Source organism: Hyla sarda, chromosome 1 (assembly GCF_029499605.1).
Source record: "Hyla sarda isolate aHylSar1 chromosome 1, aHylSar1.hap1, whole genome shotgun sequence".
NCBI lineage: Eukaryota > Metazoa > Chordata > Amphibia > Anura > Hylidae > Hyla > Hyla sarda.
In genome coordinates, this window is record NC_079189.1 from 253,919,758 (window position 1) to 253,936,681 (window position 16,924).

The 16,924-nt window shown below is 43.5% G+C and overlaps 1 protein-coding gene across 1 annotated transcript in view; it reads right to left on the minus strand.

The window, feature by feature from the left end:
* Nucleotides 1–16,924, minus strand: part of ADGRL3 (adhesion G protein-coupled receptor L3) — a 961,109-nt gene that overhangs the window by 629,254 nt on the left and 314,931 nt on the right. The window contains exon 7 of the mRNA XM_056570909.1: nt 15,707–15,769. Within this exon, the coding sequence (XP_056426884.1) occupies nt 15,707–15,769 (63 nt within the window). The remainder of the gene's footprint in view (nt 1–15,706; nt 15,770–16,924) is intronic.

Sequence of the window (16,924 nt, forward strand, 5' to 3'; positions counted from 1 at the left end):
CCCTGGGTCCCTAAGTGGTTAAAAAAATGGTATCGGGACAAGCAGTCAATTCTAGTCGGACGTTCAGTCAAAACTAGTTTTCACTGGGGAAAAGCAGTTAATACTAGTTTTTACAAAGGCATTTAGTCAAAACTAGTTTTCAGTAGAGAAAAAAAACTGTTTTAACTATATATATTATTAATGGGGGCACAGTGTATAGTTAATTAATGTGGACATAGTATATAGGGCACGGTATATAATTAAAGGGAAACTGACAGGCTGCTTACCCGCACTAAGGCTGCATTCACATCTCGTTTTTGCAATACGGTTCCCGTATCCAGTTTCAGTGTAACAACCGTATGGAACCGTATTGCAAACCGTATGCCAAGCATAGCACCCGGTTGTGTACATTTTGCATCATTTACTGTTTTATCCATTTTTTCCTGTACACAAAACCGTAGTCTACTATGGTTTTATGTCCGGGTGAAAAACCGTATACAACTCGTATATATATATATATATTTTTAAATTGTGGTCAATGGGAACCGTACAGAACCGTATGTGCGTACGGTTCCATCCGGTTTGCACAATGCGGTTTTGCAGTTTGAACATGCGCAGTGCACGCCGAAAGTTCTTCCACAAATAGAACAAGAAGAACTTTAATTAAGGACAAACATAAAACTGTATCCGTGTTTTTTTTTTTTTAAATCGTATTCAACTGTATGCAACCGGACATCCATTTTCAAACCGTATATGGTTTAAAACTGTACAGAGGTATATACGGTTGTACACGGTTGTATAAGGTTCGGTCCAGTTTTGAGAATGTTTTTTTTTTTTTTTTTACAAAAAACCTGATTTGAGCTGTATTGCAAATGCAGCCTTAACCCAATACACTGGTTTATAGTGCAGGTGAACAGGAGTCAAATGATATTATATTTACCAAAATCGGTTCAGTGTTTTCTAGATACTGTCCCCATTGTTAACATACAAAGTCAGTCTAGTGTGCATTGGAGGTAGAGCCGGCTTTCCAAACTTTCCTGCCTCTGTCCTGTTTGCTGCACTATAACTGTCTATATTCTGCATAGCTTTAATTCTTCAATCTCAAATTGTTGTTTTTTTTTTTTGCTTATTCTGGTATATTTTCACATAATAAGCATTCATTTGTGCAGTGTCCGTCTCTTCAGTGTAAACGCTAGGGTTGTATGGAGATACCTGCATGTAGTGGATGCTAGGTGGGTCCAGGTACAGTGCACGTTCTCTCCTATAGAGGTCAGGCATTATACGGGGAGATTTATCAAAATCTTTGCAGAAGGAAAGCAATCTGAAGCAAACTGATTGGTTGCTATGGACAACTGTACCACTCTTCCACTGCACAGGTTTTGATAAAACACCCACTTTAATAGGGGCTATAAATGTCAAGGAGTCATGGCCGGAGGTCCACTGTGTCCTTGGCTGCAGCACCTCTCCACTATGACGGCATGCACGCTCTTTGCAGCACATGCATTTTTACAATTGTGAGAGGAACCCTCTTTTTACTTGAGTGTCAGCCCTCCAAGATGTCTGTGCACTTCCCTACACAAATATTAAGTACTATGTGTTACAAAAAATACAATTTCAGAATCACTTGGAATAGTTAACCCCTTAAAGGGGTACTCCGGTGGAAAAACAAATGTTTTCAAATCAATTAGTGCCAGAAAGGTAAACAGAATTGTAAATTACTTCTATAAAAAAAATCGTAATCCTTCCAGTACTTATTAGCTGCTCTGTATACTACAGAGGAAGTTGTGTCCTTCGTTTCAGTCTGACCACAGGAACTGTCCAGAGCAGAAGAGGTTTGCTATGGGGATTTGCTTCTTCTCTAGATAGTTATGGAGATTTGCTTCTTTTCTGGACACAGCCCATTTTGGCCTTAAGAACACCGAAAATGTAAATTTTTACAGCTTTTTTTTTCTCCTCATCTTCGGAGCCATACATTTTATTATTCCATCCTTAGAGCCATTTAGACGCTTGTTTATGATGGGATATTGAGCACCTTTTTGGGGGTTTTGTTTTTACGCCGTGAACTTTACAGTAAAACGGACATAGTATGCCTCATTTACTAAGGCTTTTCCGAGTAGATTTTGTACGTTTTTTTGGATTTGCATGTGTAGTGTGCCAGAATTTCTGACAAAATCCCTACCCCCGACCCCTACTAACTCTCTACTTTACTCACAAAACACCCAAAAAAGGCATAGCCAACCTGTAAAAGGAGGTGTGGTCACTGAAAAAGGGGCATGTCTCCAACAGCTTTGAAAAATCCCAACAAATGTAATAACGTTCCCACATGAAATGCATAGAATTTGAGCTCTGGAAATCCCAACAGCTTGTAGCAGTTATAAAAAAAAAGCAAAATGTAGGATAAAGTGCAAAATGAAGGAACATTTTTTTAAATACCATGAAAAAATACCTCTTGGGAAATAAACACAAAGAAAACTACACTCCCCCTCTTAGTAAATCAGGGCCAGTATCCTTATTCTGTGCGTCAACACGACTAAAAAAGTGAAGTTTGACTGATTCAGCTTCAGAGGTAACCAACTTCGTTCAGTAGCAGTGCATCTTAGTAGTACACAAATTAGACGTGTTTCAGGGTACTAATATTATAATAAACAACTAGTCTAGTTTGTGTAATATTAGTACTGTGAAATGCATCTAGTTTGTGTACTACTAAGACGCACTACTACTGCATGAAGTTGGTTACCTCTGAAAATACATCCATCCATAGTCCGGGCTGAATCAGTCCAACTCCGCTTCTGTGTTTCCAATAAATCAGCTGGATTCCGCTTCTGCTACCTCACCCTTCGTGGACATCTTCCTGACGTCAGACCCCCACCTCGTAGTAACTCAGATTTTGCCGATCGGAGCTACAGCGCCCACCTTCTGCCAAAGGACAACTACGAACGCTGAGTGCAACAGCAGCATTGAGTGGACAGTGTGCTTTATTACATCCCAAGGTCCATAGCTGATGGTGCCAGCCTTCACTCCGCTACCAGGTCTGACACAGTTAACAGCTGCTAGCCAGGATGTCCACAACAAACCACTGTATACTGTTTCATGCCACATTTGCCTTCTTTAAGCTCTATTTGAGGCATAAATCAAGGGTTTGTCATAAATCAAGGGTTGGAAGCACAGAGGCTTGGTTTTTTTCTGGCAGTTTTTGAAATACTGCCACTGTAGTTTTTGAGCCAATGTCAGAAGTGGATCTATAAGGATGGAGAAGTGTAAGTCCTTCCTTTACATGTCCTATTCCTTTTGAATACACTTCTGGCTTTGGCTCAAAAACTGCAGTGGCAGTTTTTCAAAAACTGCTGGAAAAAAAACACGTTCACACTTTATATGTGCTTGCTCGGAGCGGCAATATGCCACTACGAGCAGACACACTGCGATGTGCAAGTCGCCGTGTGCATGTGCAGTATACTCGCACATCGCGGCAGCTCTAGGCCTAGCTCATTGAGCAGGGGAAGCGGCCGCAATGTGTGCGAGTACACCGCGCATGCGCGGCGACTCACACATCGCAGTGTGTCTGCTCGGAGCGGCGCATTGCCGCTCCGAGCAGGCATATGTAACCTGTTAAGGACCCAGGGCGTACCTGTACGCCCTAAGTCCGCTCCCGATCTATAACGCAGGGCCACGGCGTTATAGCGGGTCTAACAACGGCCGGGACCCGTGGCTAATAGCATGCGGCATTGATCGCGCTGCCGCACGCTATTAGTCTAAAATGAAAGTGAAACCTTGCCGGTTAGCTCAGGGAGCTATACGGGATAGCCGCGGTGTAATCGTGGTATCCCGAACAGCTTACAGGACAGTCCCTACCTGCCTCCTCGCTGTCCGATCGCCGAATGACTGCTCAGTGCCTGAGATCCAGGCATGAGCAGTCAAGCGGCAGAATCATCGATCACTGGTTTCTTATGAGAAACCAGTGATCAATGTGAAAGATCAGTGTATGCGGTGTTATAGGTCCCTATAACACTGCAAAAAAAAGTGAAAAAAAAGTGAATAAAGATCATTAAACCCTCCCCTATTAAAAGTTTGAACCAGTGTAAATAAAAATAAACATATGTGGTATCGCCGTGTGCAGAAATGTCCGAATTATAAAAATATATCATTAATGAAACCTCACGGTCAATGGCGTGTGCGCAAAAAAATTCCATTTTTGGTCACTTTTTATATAATGAAAAAATGAATAAAAAGCGATCAATATGTCCTATCAATGCAAAAATGGTATGAGCCCTCATACAGCCCCATATGCGGAAAAATTAAAAAGTTATAGGGGTCAGAAGATGACAATTTTAAACGTATTAATTTTCCTGCATGTAGTTTTTATTTTTTCCAGAAGTAAGACAAAATCAAACCTACATAAGTAGGGTATCATTTTAGCCGTATGGACCTACAGAATAAAAAGAAGGTGTCATTTTTACCGAAAAATTTACTACGTAGAAACGGAAGCCTACAAAATGGCGTTTTTTTTTTCAATTTTGTCTCACATTGATTTTTTTTTTCTGTTTCGCCGTAGATTTTTGGGTAAAATGACTCACGTCATTACAAAGTAGAATTGGTGGTGCAAAAAATAAGCCATCATATGGATTTTTAGGTGAAAGATTGAAAGAGTTATGATTTTTTAAAGGTAAGGAGGAAAAAACGAAAATGCAAAAACGGAAAAACCCCGGGTCCTTAAGGGGTTATGGGCACCATACACAGGTCCTTCAGCAGCGGATCTTCAGCGTAAAATATGCTGTAAATCCGCACGTGTGAACGTACCCTAAGGCTGACAGATGCGGAGTATTGGATATCGGACTAAGCCCCCTCTAGTAACTGAGTAATACATATTGGCCCTCATTTACTAAAAGTGGAGTGTTTATGGTGGAGCGTTTTCAATATCACTTGTCTTTTTTTTCAGGCTTATTTACTATTCTGTCGCACATGTCGGTTATTTTTCTGTCGCACTTTTTTTGTGTCGCACTATTCAATTGTGTTGCACAAACTCCAAGCTAAAGAAATTAGTTGTGTGAGTCAAAATGGTTTAGACTTGTTTGTTGAAAAATGTTTTCATGAATCAAAAGTATTCATGTGTTATAATTTTTAAAACATTACAACAATTATCCTTGTTTATCAGCTTGGGTGTTAAATTGATTTAAACCTAATACTGCAAATGTGTTAAAAAGAAAATGTAAACATTAACTATCACAAAAGCATTCAATATTTTATTCATAAAAGTGTTTAAGTGTACAAAATGTTTTCCGATTATAAAACAAGTTACTTTCACACAAAACACAATGGTAAACAGTCCCTTGTTAGAAATCACTCCATTATTGGAATTTCACTCGGCCTCTTGGCTGTCAGTTATTGTGGCAAACTCACACTTTTTCTCGAGTGATTTTCGAAGTACTCCAAGTAATTTTAGTTTTTTGTCGGTAAAACGCCCATTTTTGCATAAAACACGCCCATTTCAGAGTGAGAAAAAAAACACTCAGTGTTTTCTAAAATGTCGGCTGTGCACAGACGTTGCGACTAAAATTTTGGCGCAATAACCGAGAAAGAGTCGGTTGGACTTTAGTAAATGAGGGGCATTGTTTAGCACATTCTATTGCTTTCTCTTATGTAACATCTTATGTAACATTTAATACATCATTGTTACTCCTTAAGGGATTCCTAAGTACATTATATTACTATTCTACATGGTGGGCCATTTATATGAATACACCTTAATAAAATGGGAATGGTTGGTGATATTAACTTCCTGTTTGTGGCACATTAGTATATGTGAGGGGGGGAAACTTTTCAAGATGGGTTGTGACCATGGCGGCCATTTTGAAGTCAGCCATTTTGAATCCAACTTTAGTTTTTTCAATAGGAAGAGGGTCATGTGACACATCAAACTTATTGGGAATTTCACAAGAAAAACAATGATGTGCTTGGTTTTAACGTTATTCTTTAATGAGTTATTTACAAGTTTCTGACCACTTATAAAACGTGTTCAATGTGCTGCCCATTGTGTTGGATTGTTAACCCTCTTCTCCCACTCTTCACACACTGATAGCAACACCGCAGGAGAAATGCTAGCACAGGCTTCCAGTATCCGTAGTTTCAGGTGCTGCAGATCTTGTATCTTCACAGCATAGACAATTGCCTTCAGATGACCCCAAATATAAAAGTCTAAGGGGGTCAGCTCGGGAGAATTTGGGGGCCATTTGAATGGCTCACGATGACCAATCCACTTTCCAGGAAACTGTTCATCTAGGAATGCTCGGACCTGACACCCATAATGTGGTGGTGCACCATCTTGCTGGAAAAACTCAGGGAACGTGCCAGCTTCAGTGCATAAAGAGGGAAACGCATCATCATGTAGCAATTTTGCATATCCAGTGGCCTACATGATGATGTGTTTCCCTCTTTATGCACTGAAGCTGGCACGTTCCCTGAGTTTTTCCAGCAAGATGATGTACCACCACACTATGGGTGTCAGGTCTGAGCATTCCTAGATGAACAGTTTCCTGGAAAGTGGATTGGTCGTCGTGGGCCAGTTGAATGGCCCCAAGATCTCCCGATCTGACCCCCTTAGACTTTTATCTTTGGAGTCATCTGAAGGCAATTGTCTATGCTGTGAAGATACGAGATGTGCAGCACCTTAAACTATGGGTACTGGAAGCCTGTGCTAGCATTTCTCCTGCAGTGTTGTTATCAGTGTGTGAAGAGTGGAAGAAGAGGGTTGCATTGACAATCCCACACAATGGGCAGCACTTTGAACACATTTTATAAGTGGTCAGAAACTTGTAAATAACTCATGAAAGAATAAAGCTACATTAAAACCAAGCACATCATTGTTTTTCTTGTGAAATTCCCAATAAGTTTGATGTGTCCCATGACCCCCATATAAATGGCCCACCCTGTACTTTTATCTGCAGTAATACACTGCTCAAAAAAATAAAGGGAACTCTTAAACACCAAAATGTAATGCCAAGTCAATCATACTTCTGTGAAATCACACTGTCAGGAAGCAACACTGATTGACAATGAATTTCACATGCTGTTGTGCAAATGGAACAGACAACAGGTGGAAATTATAGGCAATTAGCAAGACACCCCCAATAAAGGTGGTGACCACAGACCACTTCTCAGTTACTATATTTCCTGGCTGATGTTTTGGTCACTTTTGAAAGCTGGCGGTGCTTTCACTCTAGAGGTAGCATGAAACGGAGTCTACAACCCACACAAGTGGCTCAGTAAGTGCAGCCCACCCAGGATGGCACATCAATGCAAGCAAGAAGGTTTGCTGTGTCTGTCAGCGGTCAGCGTAGTGTCCAGAGCATGGAGGCACTACCAGGAGACAGGCCAGTACATCAGGAGATGTGGAGGAGGCGGTAGGAGGGCAACAACCCAGCAGCAGGACTGCTACCTCCGGCTTTGTGCAAGGAGGAGGAGTAGCACTGCCAGAGCCCTACAAAATGACCTCCAGCATGTTACAAATGTGCATGTGTCCACTCAAACGGTCAGAAACAGACTCCATGAGGGTTTTATAAGGGCCCGACGTACACAGGTGGGGCTTGTGCTTACAGCCCAACACCATGCAGGACGTTTGGCATTTGCCAGAGAACACCAAGATTGGCAAATTCGCTACTGCTCTTCACAGATGAAAGCAGGTTCAGACTGAGTACATGTGACAGACGTGACAGAGTCTGGAGACTAGATGGAGAACATTCTGCTGCCTGCAACATCCTCCAGCATGACCGGTTTGGTGGTGGGTCAGTAATGGTGTGGGGTGGCATTTCTTTGGGGGGCCACACAGCCCTCCATGTGCTTGCCAGAGGTAGCCTGACTACCATTAGGTACCGAGATGAGATCCTCAGACCCCTTGTGAGACCATATGCTGGTGCGGTTGGCCCTGGGTTCTTCCTAATGCAAGACAATGCTACATGTGGCTGGAGTGTGTTAGTAGTTCCTGCAAGAGGAAGGCATTGATGTTATGGACCTGAAACCTATTGAGCACATCTGGGACATCATGTCACGCTTCATCCACCAACGCCACATTGCACCACAAACTGTCCAGGAGTTGGCTGATGTGTGGGAGGGAGGAAAATGGAATTATGGTATTTGTAGGCAAAAAAGAAAACTCAAAACAGGAAATACCAGTTCACAAAAAGCTAGCCACAGTATTATATCTCGCAACATAGCCATTTAGCTCCAAGACAAGCGCAGATCCTTTCTAAGGATGTCCATTACTGTCTGGCAGGTATTTACTAAAATCACCTTATGGATGATAACCCCTTAAATTTACCTATCCTTATTCTATGTTGACATATAAGTAAAGTGTTTCATGGAAGTTTCATGGAAATATCTTTAGCCATGGAAGTGATGCTAGAACATACACACAAACACACATATATATATATATATATATATATATATATATATATATATATACACACATTGGCCCTGATTTACTAATGTTAACCCAACTCTTTTTCTCGGGTTGTGCGACCAAATTTGTGTCGCATAGCCCATGCGACACTTTGTGCGACATAATTTCCCGACACAAAATACCATCACTCGGAATGTTTTTTAAATCTGTCAAAATGGGTGTGGTTAGCCAAAAAAGGGGCGTGTTCCCGACAAAAAAGAAAAAACACTCCGAGTAGGATGAGAAACTCACAGTAAAATATGTGAATTTTGCTTCACCAAAACCTGACAGCTCTGAGCTGTCGGGAAATTACTCAAATCCGAGTGAATCCTACCCCCATCATGGAACAGGGTATGTTCCATGTTGGGGGAAGTACAGGGGCTGAGGGATTGATCACACCGGGTCTCACTTTTGAGACCCGATCAGAAGTTATTATGCAGGGGAGCGGGCGGCATTGTTCTGCTTCCTGTCGATGTACATTGTACTTTTACTTTCATTTTTAAATTCCCCACTGGGAGCCGTGAATGGCCGGTACTAAGGAGCCATTCAGGGCTCAAGGCGGGGTTTTCAAATAGGAGCGTTGCATTGCATTTATATAGGTATTGTCCCGTGCTTCTAAAATCATATGCTTCTGCACTGCTATGAATGGAAAGTATTCTATCAGCAGCGTATCGGGCCGGCCGGCTTCCTGGGGAGATGCGCTGCTGTTGGAATACTTTTCATTCATAGCGCTGCTGAGGCATATGATTATAGAAGCGCTGTGGGGCCCAGACAAAGCGTTATCTGGACCCCACAGTGCTGTACATATGCCGCAGCAGAGCTATGAAAACACATCGTGTAGGCCGGATGCACTGCTAATTCAGGTAGAATACTTTTCATTCATAAGGCTGCCGGGGGGCTTATGATAGCGTGGCGGGGGGAAAATATATATACACATATGCTGCGGGGGACAATATCTATATAAATGTGCTGCGAGTGCAAGACTTACATAGAGCAGCAGGGGGCAAGATATATAGAAGCGCTACGGGGGGGCCAGACATATTACCCCCCCCCCCCCAGCGATTATATATATCTTTCCCCACCGCAGTGCTTCTATTTGAAAACCCTGCCGGGAGCCCTGAATGGCTCCTCAGTACCGGCCATTCAAGGCTCCCGGCAGGGAATTTAAAAATGAGAGTAAAAGTACACTGTACATCGCTGGGGAGGAGCATGCCGCCCGCTCCCCTGCTTAATAACTTTTGATCAGATCGGGTCTCAGAAGTGAAACCCGATGCAATCAAGCCTCTGTACTACTGCCCGCAACATGGAACAGACCCTGTTCCTTAATGGGGGTAGTAGTACAAGCACTAATGTAGTCTGAATTTACAGAGACAGACGGCTGTGTGAATTCAGCCTTTCAACATGTTATATTGTACAACTTTTTTAAATTCTTTTTGACCCATATATCTTAATCTTTTCTGTGTGTTTGCATCTCACTTTCCTGTCTTTAATTGGATGTTTCTGTAATCATCTTGGCAATACTGCCTGTCAGGGCAGAATACATTTTGTGCAACAGTATTAAACCTGTGCGACACAAAAAAAAAACTGAGACGGGCGACAGATTAGTACATCAGGGGAAAACAAACTGAGTAAAAAGAAAAACACTCAACATTAAACACTCATTACAAGTTACAGGTGCAGTCTCCTTATACATAATTTGAGTGGTTTTCCATATATATATATAAGTTGCAAGTGTAGTCCCCCTAAATATTGCTTTAGTTGGTGCAAATGTGGCCATGGTGTTTAAATACATTTTTTATATGGGGCACAGTGTACCCCAGAATAAAAATCTATGTATACAGTGTATAGATTTTTATATGGGGGAACAATATATAAATAGAAGTTTTGTCTGGGGCACAGTATATAAATAGATTTTTATATTTGGGCACAGTGTATAAAATATATTTTTACATGGGGCACAGTGTATAAAAAGATTTTTATATTGGGGCAGAGTGTGAGGAAAATGTCTGACAGGGTTTTTTTTTTCCAGGGGCAAAGTGTGTGTCAATGTTTTATTCAGGGAGCATAGTGTGTGGCAGGATTATATTAGGGGGACACAGTGTGTGGCAGTGTAACTGTGGCTGGTGAAGTGGATCCTCAGGACCTGTGTGGAAGATGATGTGGGCCGTAACAGGGAGCGGAGTCTAAGGTGCCGCTGGTTTTCACCAGAGCCCGCCACAAAGCAGGATGGACTTGCTGTGGCAGGCGGCACCCGGGTCTCTACCCCTGATACGTCTCCTCCACACAGGCTGCCGAGGTGTAGCGTGGCACAGGAGGGATAAAGCAAGCTTGTAGTCAGGTCAGGCAAAAGGTCAGGGCTGGCGGTGCAGGAGCATGGTCAGGGATGTGGCAAAGTGGTCAGAGGTAACAAAAAGCAAAAAATGGCACAACAACCTCGGCCATATAGTAATACTCTCACAAAAAATAGAGGTCATACAGGTAAAGTATGTAAACAAATATATAATCTTTATTGAACACTGAGTTAAAAAGTATTAATAAAATTACAGAAGTGGTAGAAGGGAGATCAGAATACACTTTGAAAAGCTGGGTGAGCTTGTTCCAAATGATGGACTAAAAAAGGTTACAATCATTAGTTCATGTTCCAAAGTGTGGCCCTCTAATGTAAAGGATAACTGGCTGTACAGCACTGGTATGATGAATATAGTGGGGCAAGGGACACACAGAGAGACAAGTAGTATAAAAGGATTATATTAAGGAAAACAGGGGGGACTGAAAAAGAATCACAGCATAATAAACAAAAGTTAACCCAGTCATACACCCTATGTAGGAACACCTCACCTACCCCAAACGTGTTTTCGCTGTTAGCTTCGTCTGGGGGCGTGACGCCCCCAGATAAAGCGAACAGCGAAAACGCGTTAAAACGGTGTTATCAAGTGTTAAAGCAGTGATAAAATCCATGGCAATATGGGTCCACAGACAGTCATGAACGGGCAGTGGCTGTAAGAGGCCCGCAGGTTTGCTACGAGGTGTTTTGTCATGAGCACAAATTACGCAGGTGCAGACATAGTCAGCAACATCGTGCTCCAAGTGCAGCCACCAGTAATAACAGGTGATGAGCAAAGTAGATTTCCATACTCCTGGGTGGCCAGCCAATAAGGAAGAATGTCCCCAGTTCAGCACCTTAGCCCTAAGGTGAGTGGCCACAAAAGTTTTTCAAGGGGGAACTTGCTGAAGATCGACCGATGCTGCCGAAATCAATCGATCAGGAGGCACTATATGACGAGGCTTAGGTTCCTGGTCCACCACATCGGAGGCTCTAGAGAGAGCATCGGCTCTGACGTTTTTGTGCACTGGAGAAAAATGGATGAGAAAATTAAACCAGGAAAAGAAAAGTGACCACCTGGCCTGCCGAGGGTTAAATCGCTGTGCGGACTGTAAGTAAAGAAGATTTTTATGGTCTGTATAGATATTGATGGGAAAAGTTGCTTCTTCTAACAAGTGATGCCATTCTTCAAGGGCGATGAGCTTCTAAGTTGTCCAGACATACCACTACGCAAGTGTAAAGGAGATCTCGGAAAATATAATTGACAAATTCTTGAAAAACGGCATCACAAGGTACTCGTAATGCCCATCACGAGTATTAAAAGCCGTCTTCCACTCGTCACCTTCCCAAATTTTGATTAGGTTATACGCCCCTCGCAAGTTCAACTTGGTGAAGATCTTGGCTCCCGGCAGTCGAATAGTTCAGGGATTAGTGGGAGAGGATACCGGTACTTGATGGTGATTTTGTTGAGTTCCCGATAATCAATACATGGACGAAGAGATCCATTTTTTTTTTCAAAAAAGAAGAAACCGGCTCCTGCTGGAGAGGAAGACTTCCGTATAAAACCCTTCTGTAGGTTCTCTCTGATGTATTCAGACATGGCCTGCGTCTCTGGGGCCAACAAGGGGTAGATTCTTCCCCGAGGGGGTGAAGTACTTGGCAGAAGATCAATTGGACAATCATAGGGTCGATGTGGTGGAAGACTCTCTGCTTGCTTCTCGCAAAACACGTCAGCGAAGTCTTGATACGAGGTAGGCAGACCCGGCAGAGAGAGACAAGGAATGGAATGCTTCAGTTGAATTATCAAAAGACAGCAATTCTGGCAGTCCTGGCCCCAACGTGAGACTTCTCCGGAACGCCAATCGAGCAAAGGGGTGTGGCATTGTAGCTAAGGCAGAACGAGGAGTGCAGAAGAAGAAGAGTGAGGAATCACGTAGAACCTGATCCATTCCTTGTGCATAGCACCCACTTGCATCCTCAGAGGTTCTGTGATGAACTTCACTGTGGAATTCAGACACTCCCTGTTGATAGAGGAGATGTACAGTGGTTTTGCGAGTTGTGTGACTGGTAGATGATTTTTAAACACCAGAGTGGTGTTACGTTATGCGCTCCGGCCGCACACACTGGCCGTGAGAGCATGGTCCCCTTACCTGCTATAGCCCCAGTCCGTCACTGCTTCTCTACTCCGGCGTGCGTGTCCCCGTCCCCTAGGGCGCACGTGCGCCGGAGCTTTAAGATTTAAAGGGCCGGTACACTCATTAGTGTTATCCACCTGTGGCTCATTTATAAATTCCTCCACCCTCCTCAGTTTCCTGCCGGATCTTTGTTGCCTTGAGCCTGAGAGAAAGCATTCCTTTCATTGCCTTGCCGTGTATCTGATCTCTTGCTTTGTGACTTGACCTTGCTTTGTGACTCGACCTTGGTCCGAGTCATCTGCCACACAGGTCCAGTGGATCCACAACCAACGGGGTTCCTGTCTTCAGAAACGTGAGTGTTCCAAGTGGCATCTACAAAGTTTCCTGCAGAACCGGAATCCACAAAGGCAGAGGTGAAGAGCTGGACAGGCAAGTATAAATGAGGAGAGGAAGTATTCACACCTAGAGTCGCTTTTCCCACGAGCCCTAGGTGTGTGCGTTTCCCGGATGCTGAGGCCGAAGTGGGCAATTATTACAAAAATGCTCCGGACTGGCACAGTACAGCCAAAGGTTCTCTTCCCGTCGGCGCAACCTCTCTTGTGGGGACAGGTGAGCACAATCCACCTGCATGGGCTCTTCGGCAGGAGAAAACGACGTAGGCTGAGGCGGCCGCTGAAACACCGGAGCCAAACGGGGAAAACTATGAGTGCGGGCTGGTTCGCGCTCTTGTCGGAGCTCCTCTTGCCTCTCGGCAAAACGCACATCTATGCGGGCTGCCAGAAGAATCAATTCACTCAAGGAAGATGGTGAGCCCCGTGTGGCTAGAGCATCCTTTACCCTGCTAGAAAGTCTCTTCTTGAAGGTAGCACACAGGGCTGCATCATTCAAATCCAACTTAGATACTGGAGCACGGAATTGGACCGCATAGTTGCCCACAGCAGAGTCCCCTTGGCGGAGGTTCAGGAGAGCTGTTTCAGGCGAAGACACCTATGCTGGCTCCTTGAAGACACTTTGGAATTATGAGAAGAAAGCTTGTAAATTGGATGTCACAGGATCACCTCTGTCCCAGAGAAGTAGCTCAGGCCAGAGCCTTGCCGAAAAGAAGGCCGAAAGCCTCGAAAGCCACTTTAGCACGTTTAGATGGAAACTGATCAGCCATGAGATTCACGTGCATAAAGCACTGGGTAACAAATCCCCTGCACAATTTAAGGTCCCCTTCATACTTGGTAGGCATAGACGGATGAAGTTTGGGACCTAGGGATGCCACGGAGGGAACGGACCCCGAGGAAGACTCAGGAGCAGGTTGCCGCTGTTTTTGCTGCTGCAACTGCATGGAGAGGAGCTTCTCCATCATGGCTGATAACTGGTTCAGTTGTTGAGCCTGCTGAGCCAATTGTTACAACTGCTGAGCCACAATTGTAGAGAGGTCTGCAACACTTGGCAAAGGCACCTTAGTGGGATAAATGGCCGGATCTTACTGTAACGGCTGGTGATGGAGAAGTGGATCCACTGGACCTGTGTGGAAGATGACATGGGCTGTACCAGGGAGCGGAGTCTAAGGTGCTGCTGGTTTTCACCAGAGCCCGCTGCTTTGGATGGACTTGCTGAGGCAGGTGGCACCCAGGTCGCTACCCCTGATACACAGGTTGCCGAGGTGTAGCGTGGCACAGGAAGGATCATGCAAGCTCGTATTCAGGTCAGGCAAAAGGTCAGGGCTGGCGGCACAGGAGCATGGTCAGGGACATGGCAAGGTGGTCAGAGGCTGGCGGCACAGGTGCAAGGTCAGGAATTTAGCAGGAAGGTACGGTACACGGATAATCATAACACACACAGGAAAACGCTTTCTCTAAAGCTCTAGGAGATACAAAGATCCAGTAGGAGTCAAGGGGAGGTCAGTTCCTTTTATAGGGTCATCACCCGGCAATTACCGGCGCACTGGCCCTTTAAATCTCAGGGAGCCTGTGCTTTCTGCTTGGAGGCGCGCGCGCACCCGTTCCCTAGCGTGCACGCGCAACGGCAAACAGAACGCACAGGAGTATGGAGAGGTGAGTAGGGGCAGGGGACACGGGAGTGCCCGCAGTCCGGGGAGCAGACCGCAGCACCAGAGAGGGGCAGAGGCAAGCGCCTGTGGCCGGGACACCGGACCGCAGGAGCGCTTGTAACAGGCAGGCTTATATTCAATGGGGCACAGTTTGTGGTAGGGTTATATTCAGAATGTATAATATTTGGCAGGGTTATATTGAGGGGGAATTATGCATGGCAGTATTATAATCAGAGGGTACAGTGTCTGGCAGGGTTATATTCAAAGGGCATAGAGTATGGAAGTATTATATTCAGAAAGTACAGTGTGCGACAGTGTTAGATTCAGAGGATAAAGTGTGTGGCAGCATTATATTCAGAGGGCACAATGTGGGGCAGCAGATCCGCTAAAATGGCAGATCCACAACTTCACTTCAGTCCTTGCACTATATAAGGTGTAAGGGTGTCACAAGTCAATATAATAAACAGAACTTTTATGAAGGTCAGGGAAACAGGTCAGGATACGAAGGCTGAAGAACAAACAACAAACAGGGAACCAGGATAATATGTAACGGCAGGTATGCAAAGTGGAAACAAACAGGTATCAGGAAGATACAACCACGGTTCAGGACCAAAGTAATAAGGCAGGTATGAGAGTAACAACAAACAGGGTCTGCAGGCGTCCATCATGCTAAGTAGGGAGCTCTTTGTTAAAAAGTTAAATCTCATCCCTGGGTATGGCGCTAACCACTAAGTCACCATGCAGACCCCAAACATCATCTATTATTTGGCATAAGAAATGAATTAAAACTGACTTACCTCGAGATAAGGATTCAATAGTGGAATCAATATGATTGGAGGGGACATTGTAAGATATGTGACCTGAACAAAAACAACATTTATAAACAATCAGTACATGATATTCACAGTTGAATATAAACATAAAACAACCATTTTCCTGGCCCAGTTCATGAGAATCAAAGTGAACATAAACATTTAATATAATGCTCGCTTCACATCACAATTTAATGGAAATTTTGTACAAAATTCTGAGGTGATAATTAAAGTTCATGAAGTATATCATGTCACAATTTTTATAAAGGTGTTATTGACATGAAATTTTCACCAGATGTTGGCAACAACCCAAGTAATCCATACATAAAAAAACCTCAGAAATTAGATTATGTATAATAATGTGAAATAACACAGGGAAAAAGTATTAAACATGCTTACTGATAATTTTTGAGTACTTTGTTGCAGATGACAGCTGCAAGATGCCTCCTATACAGAGAAACCAGTCTCAGGCATTGGTCTGGTGTGATTTTGGTCCATTCTTCCACACAGTCAGTCTTCAATTCGAAAGACCTTTCCAATTTTATGTAATTTATTTTATGTACCCCGAAATGCATTTAGCCTTATTTTTGTTACCTTTATAAATTAACCTGGAGTGAGGTTATTCCAGCTGGATGACCCATCCACCACTGGACTGGGAAAATACATAATATATCTATAGTTATCTTCAGGCTTGCGCCAAATTCTAACATCTGATATTTTATCTGTATAAACAGTAATGTTGAATTTATTTTAGTATACATGTCAGGTACTGTATGATTTATTTAATGTGCAACTTTTTCCTCCATTCTTACAAGGAAGAGCCCTGTGAGAGTGGTGTTTTTTCTTTATAAACTTGTTTTAATAAACTGAGATTTCATATGTATTTGAAGTACAGTCTCTCTTAAAGGGGTATTCCAGGATTTTTTTTTATTTGACTATGCTACATGTGTGTGACGGTGGTCTCGCAATTCTTATGTGATTTTCATCCCAATATTTATTTTTAACAGCATACAAAAGTACTCATGTCTCAGGATTTCCCAGGTTGCAGTGTGTCGAGACCTGACATCACTAGTCAGTTGTGCAAAGGGAGCCAGTCCTGCTTCAGTGGGTGGAGCGACAGAGAGATAATTTAGCAACAGCTGTGGGCCCCCTGATTAGAAAACACTGATCTTTTTAGCCTATTTGTGTTGCAATGGGTGGGCT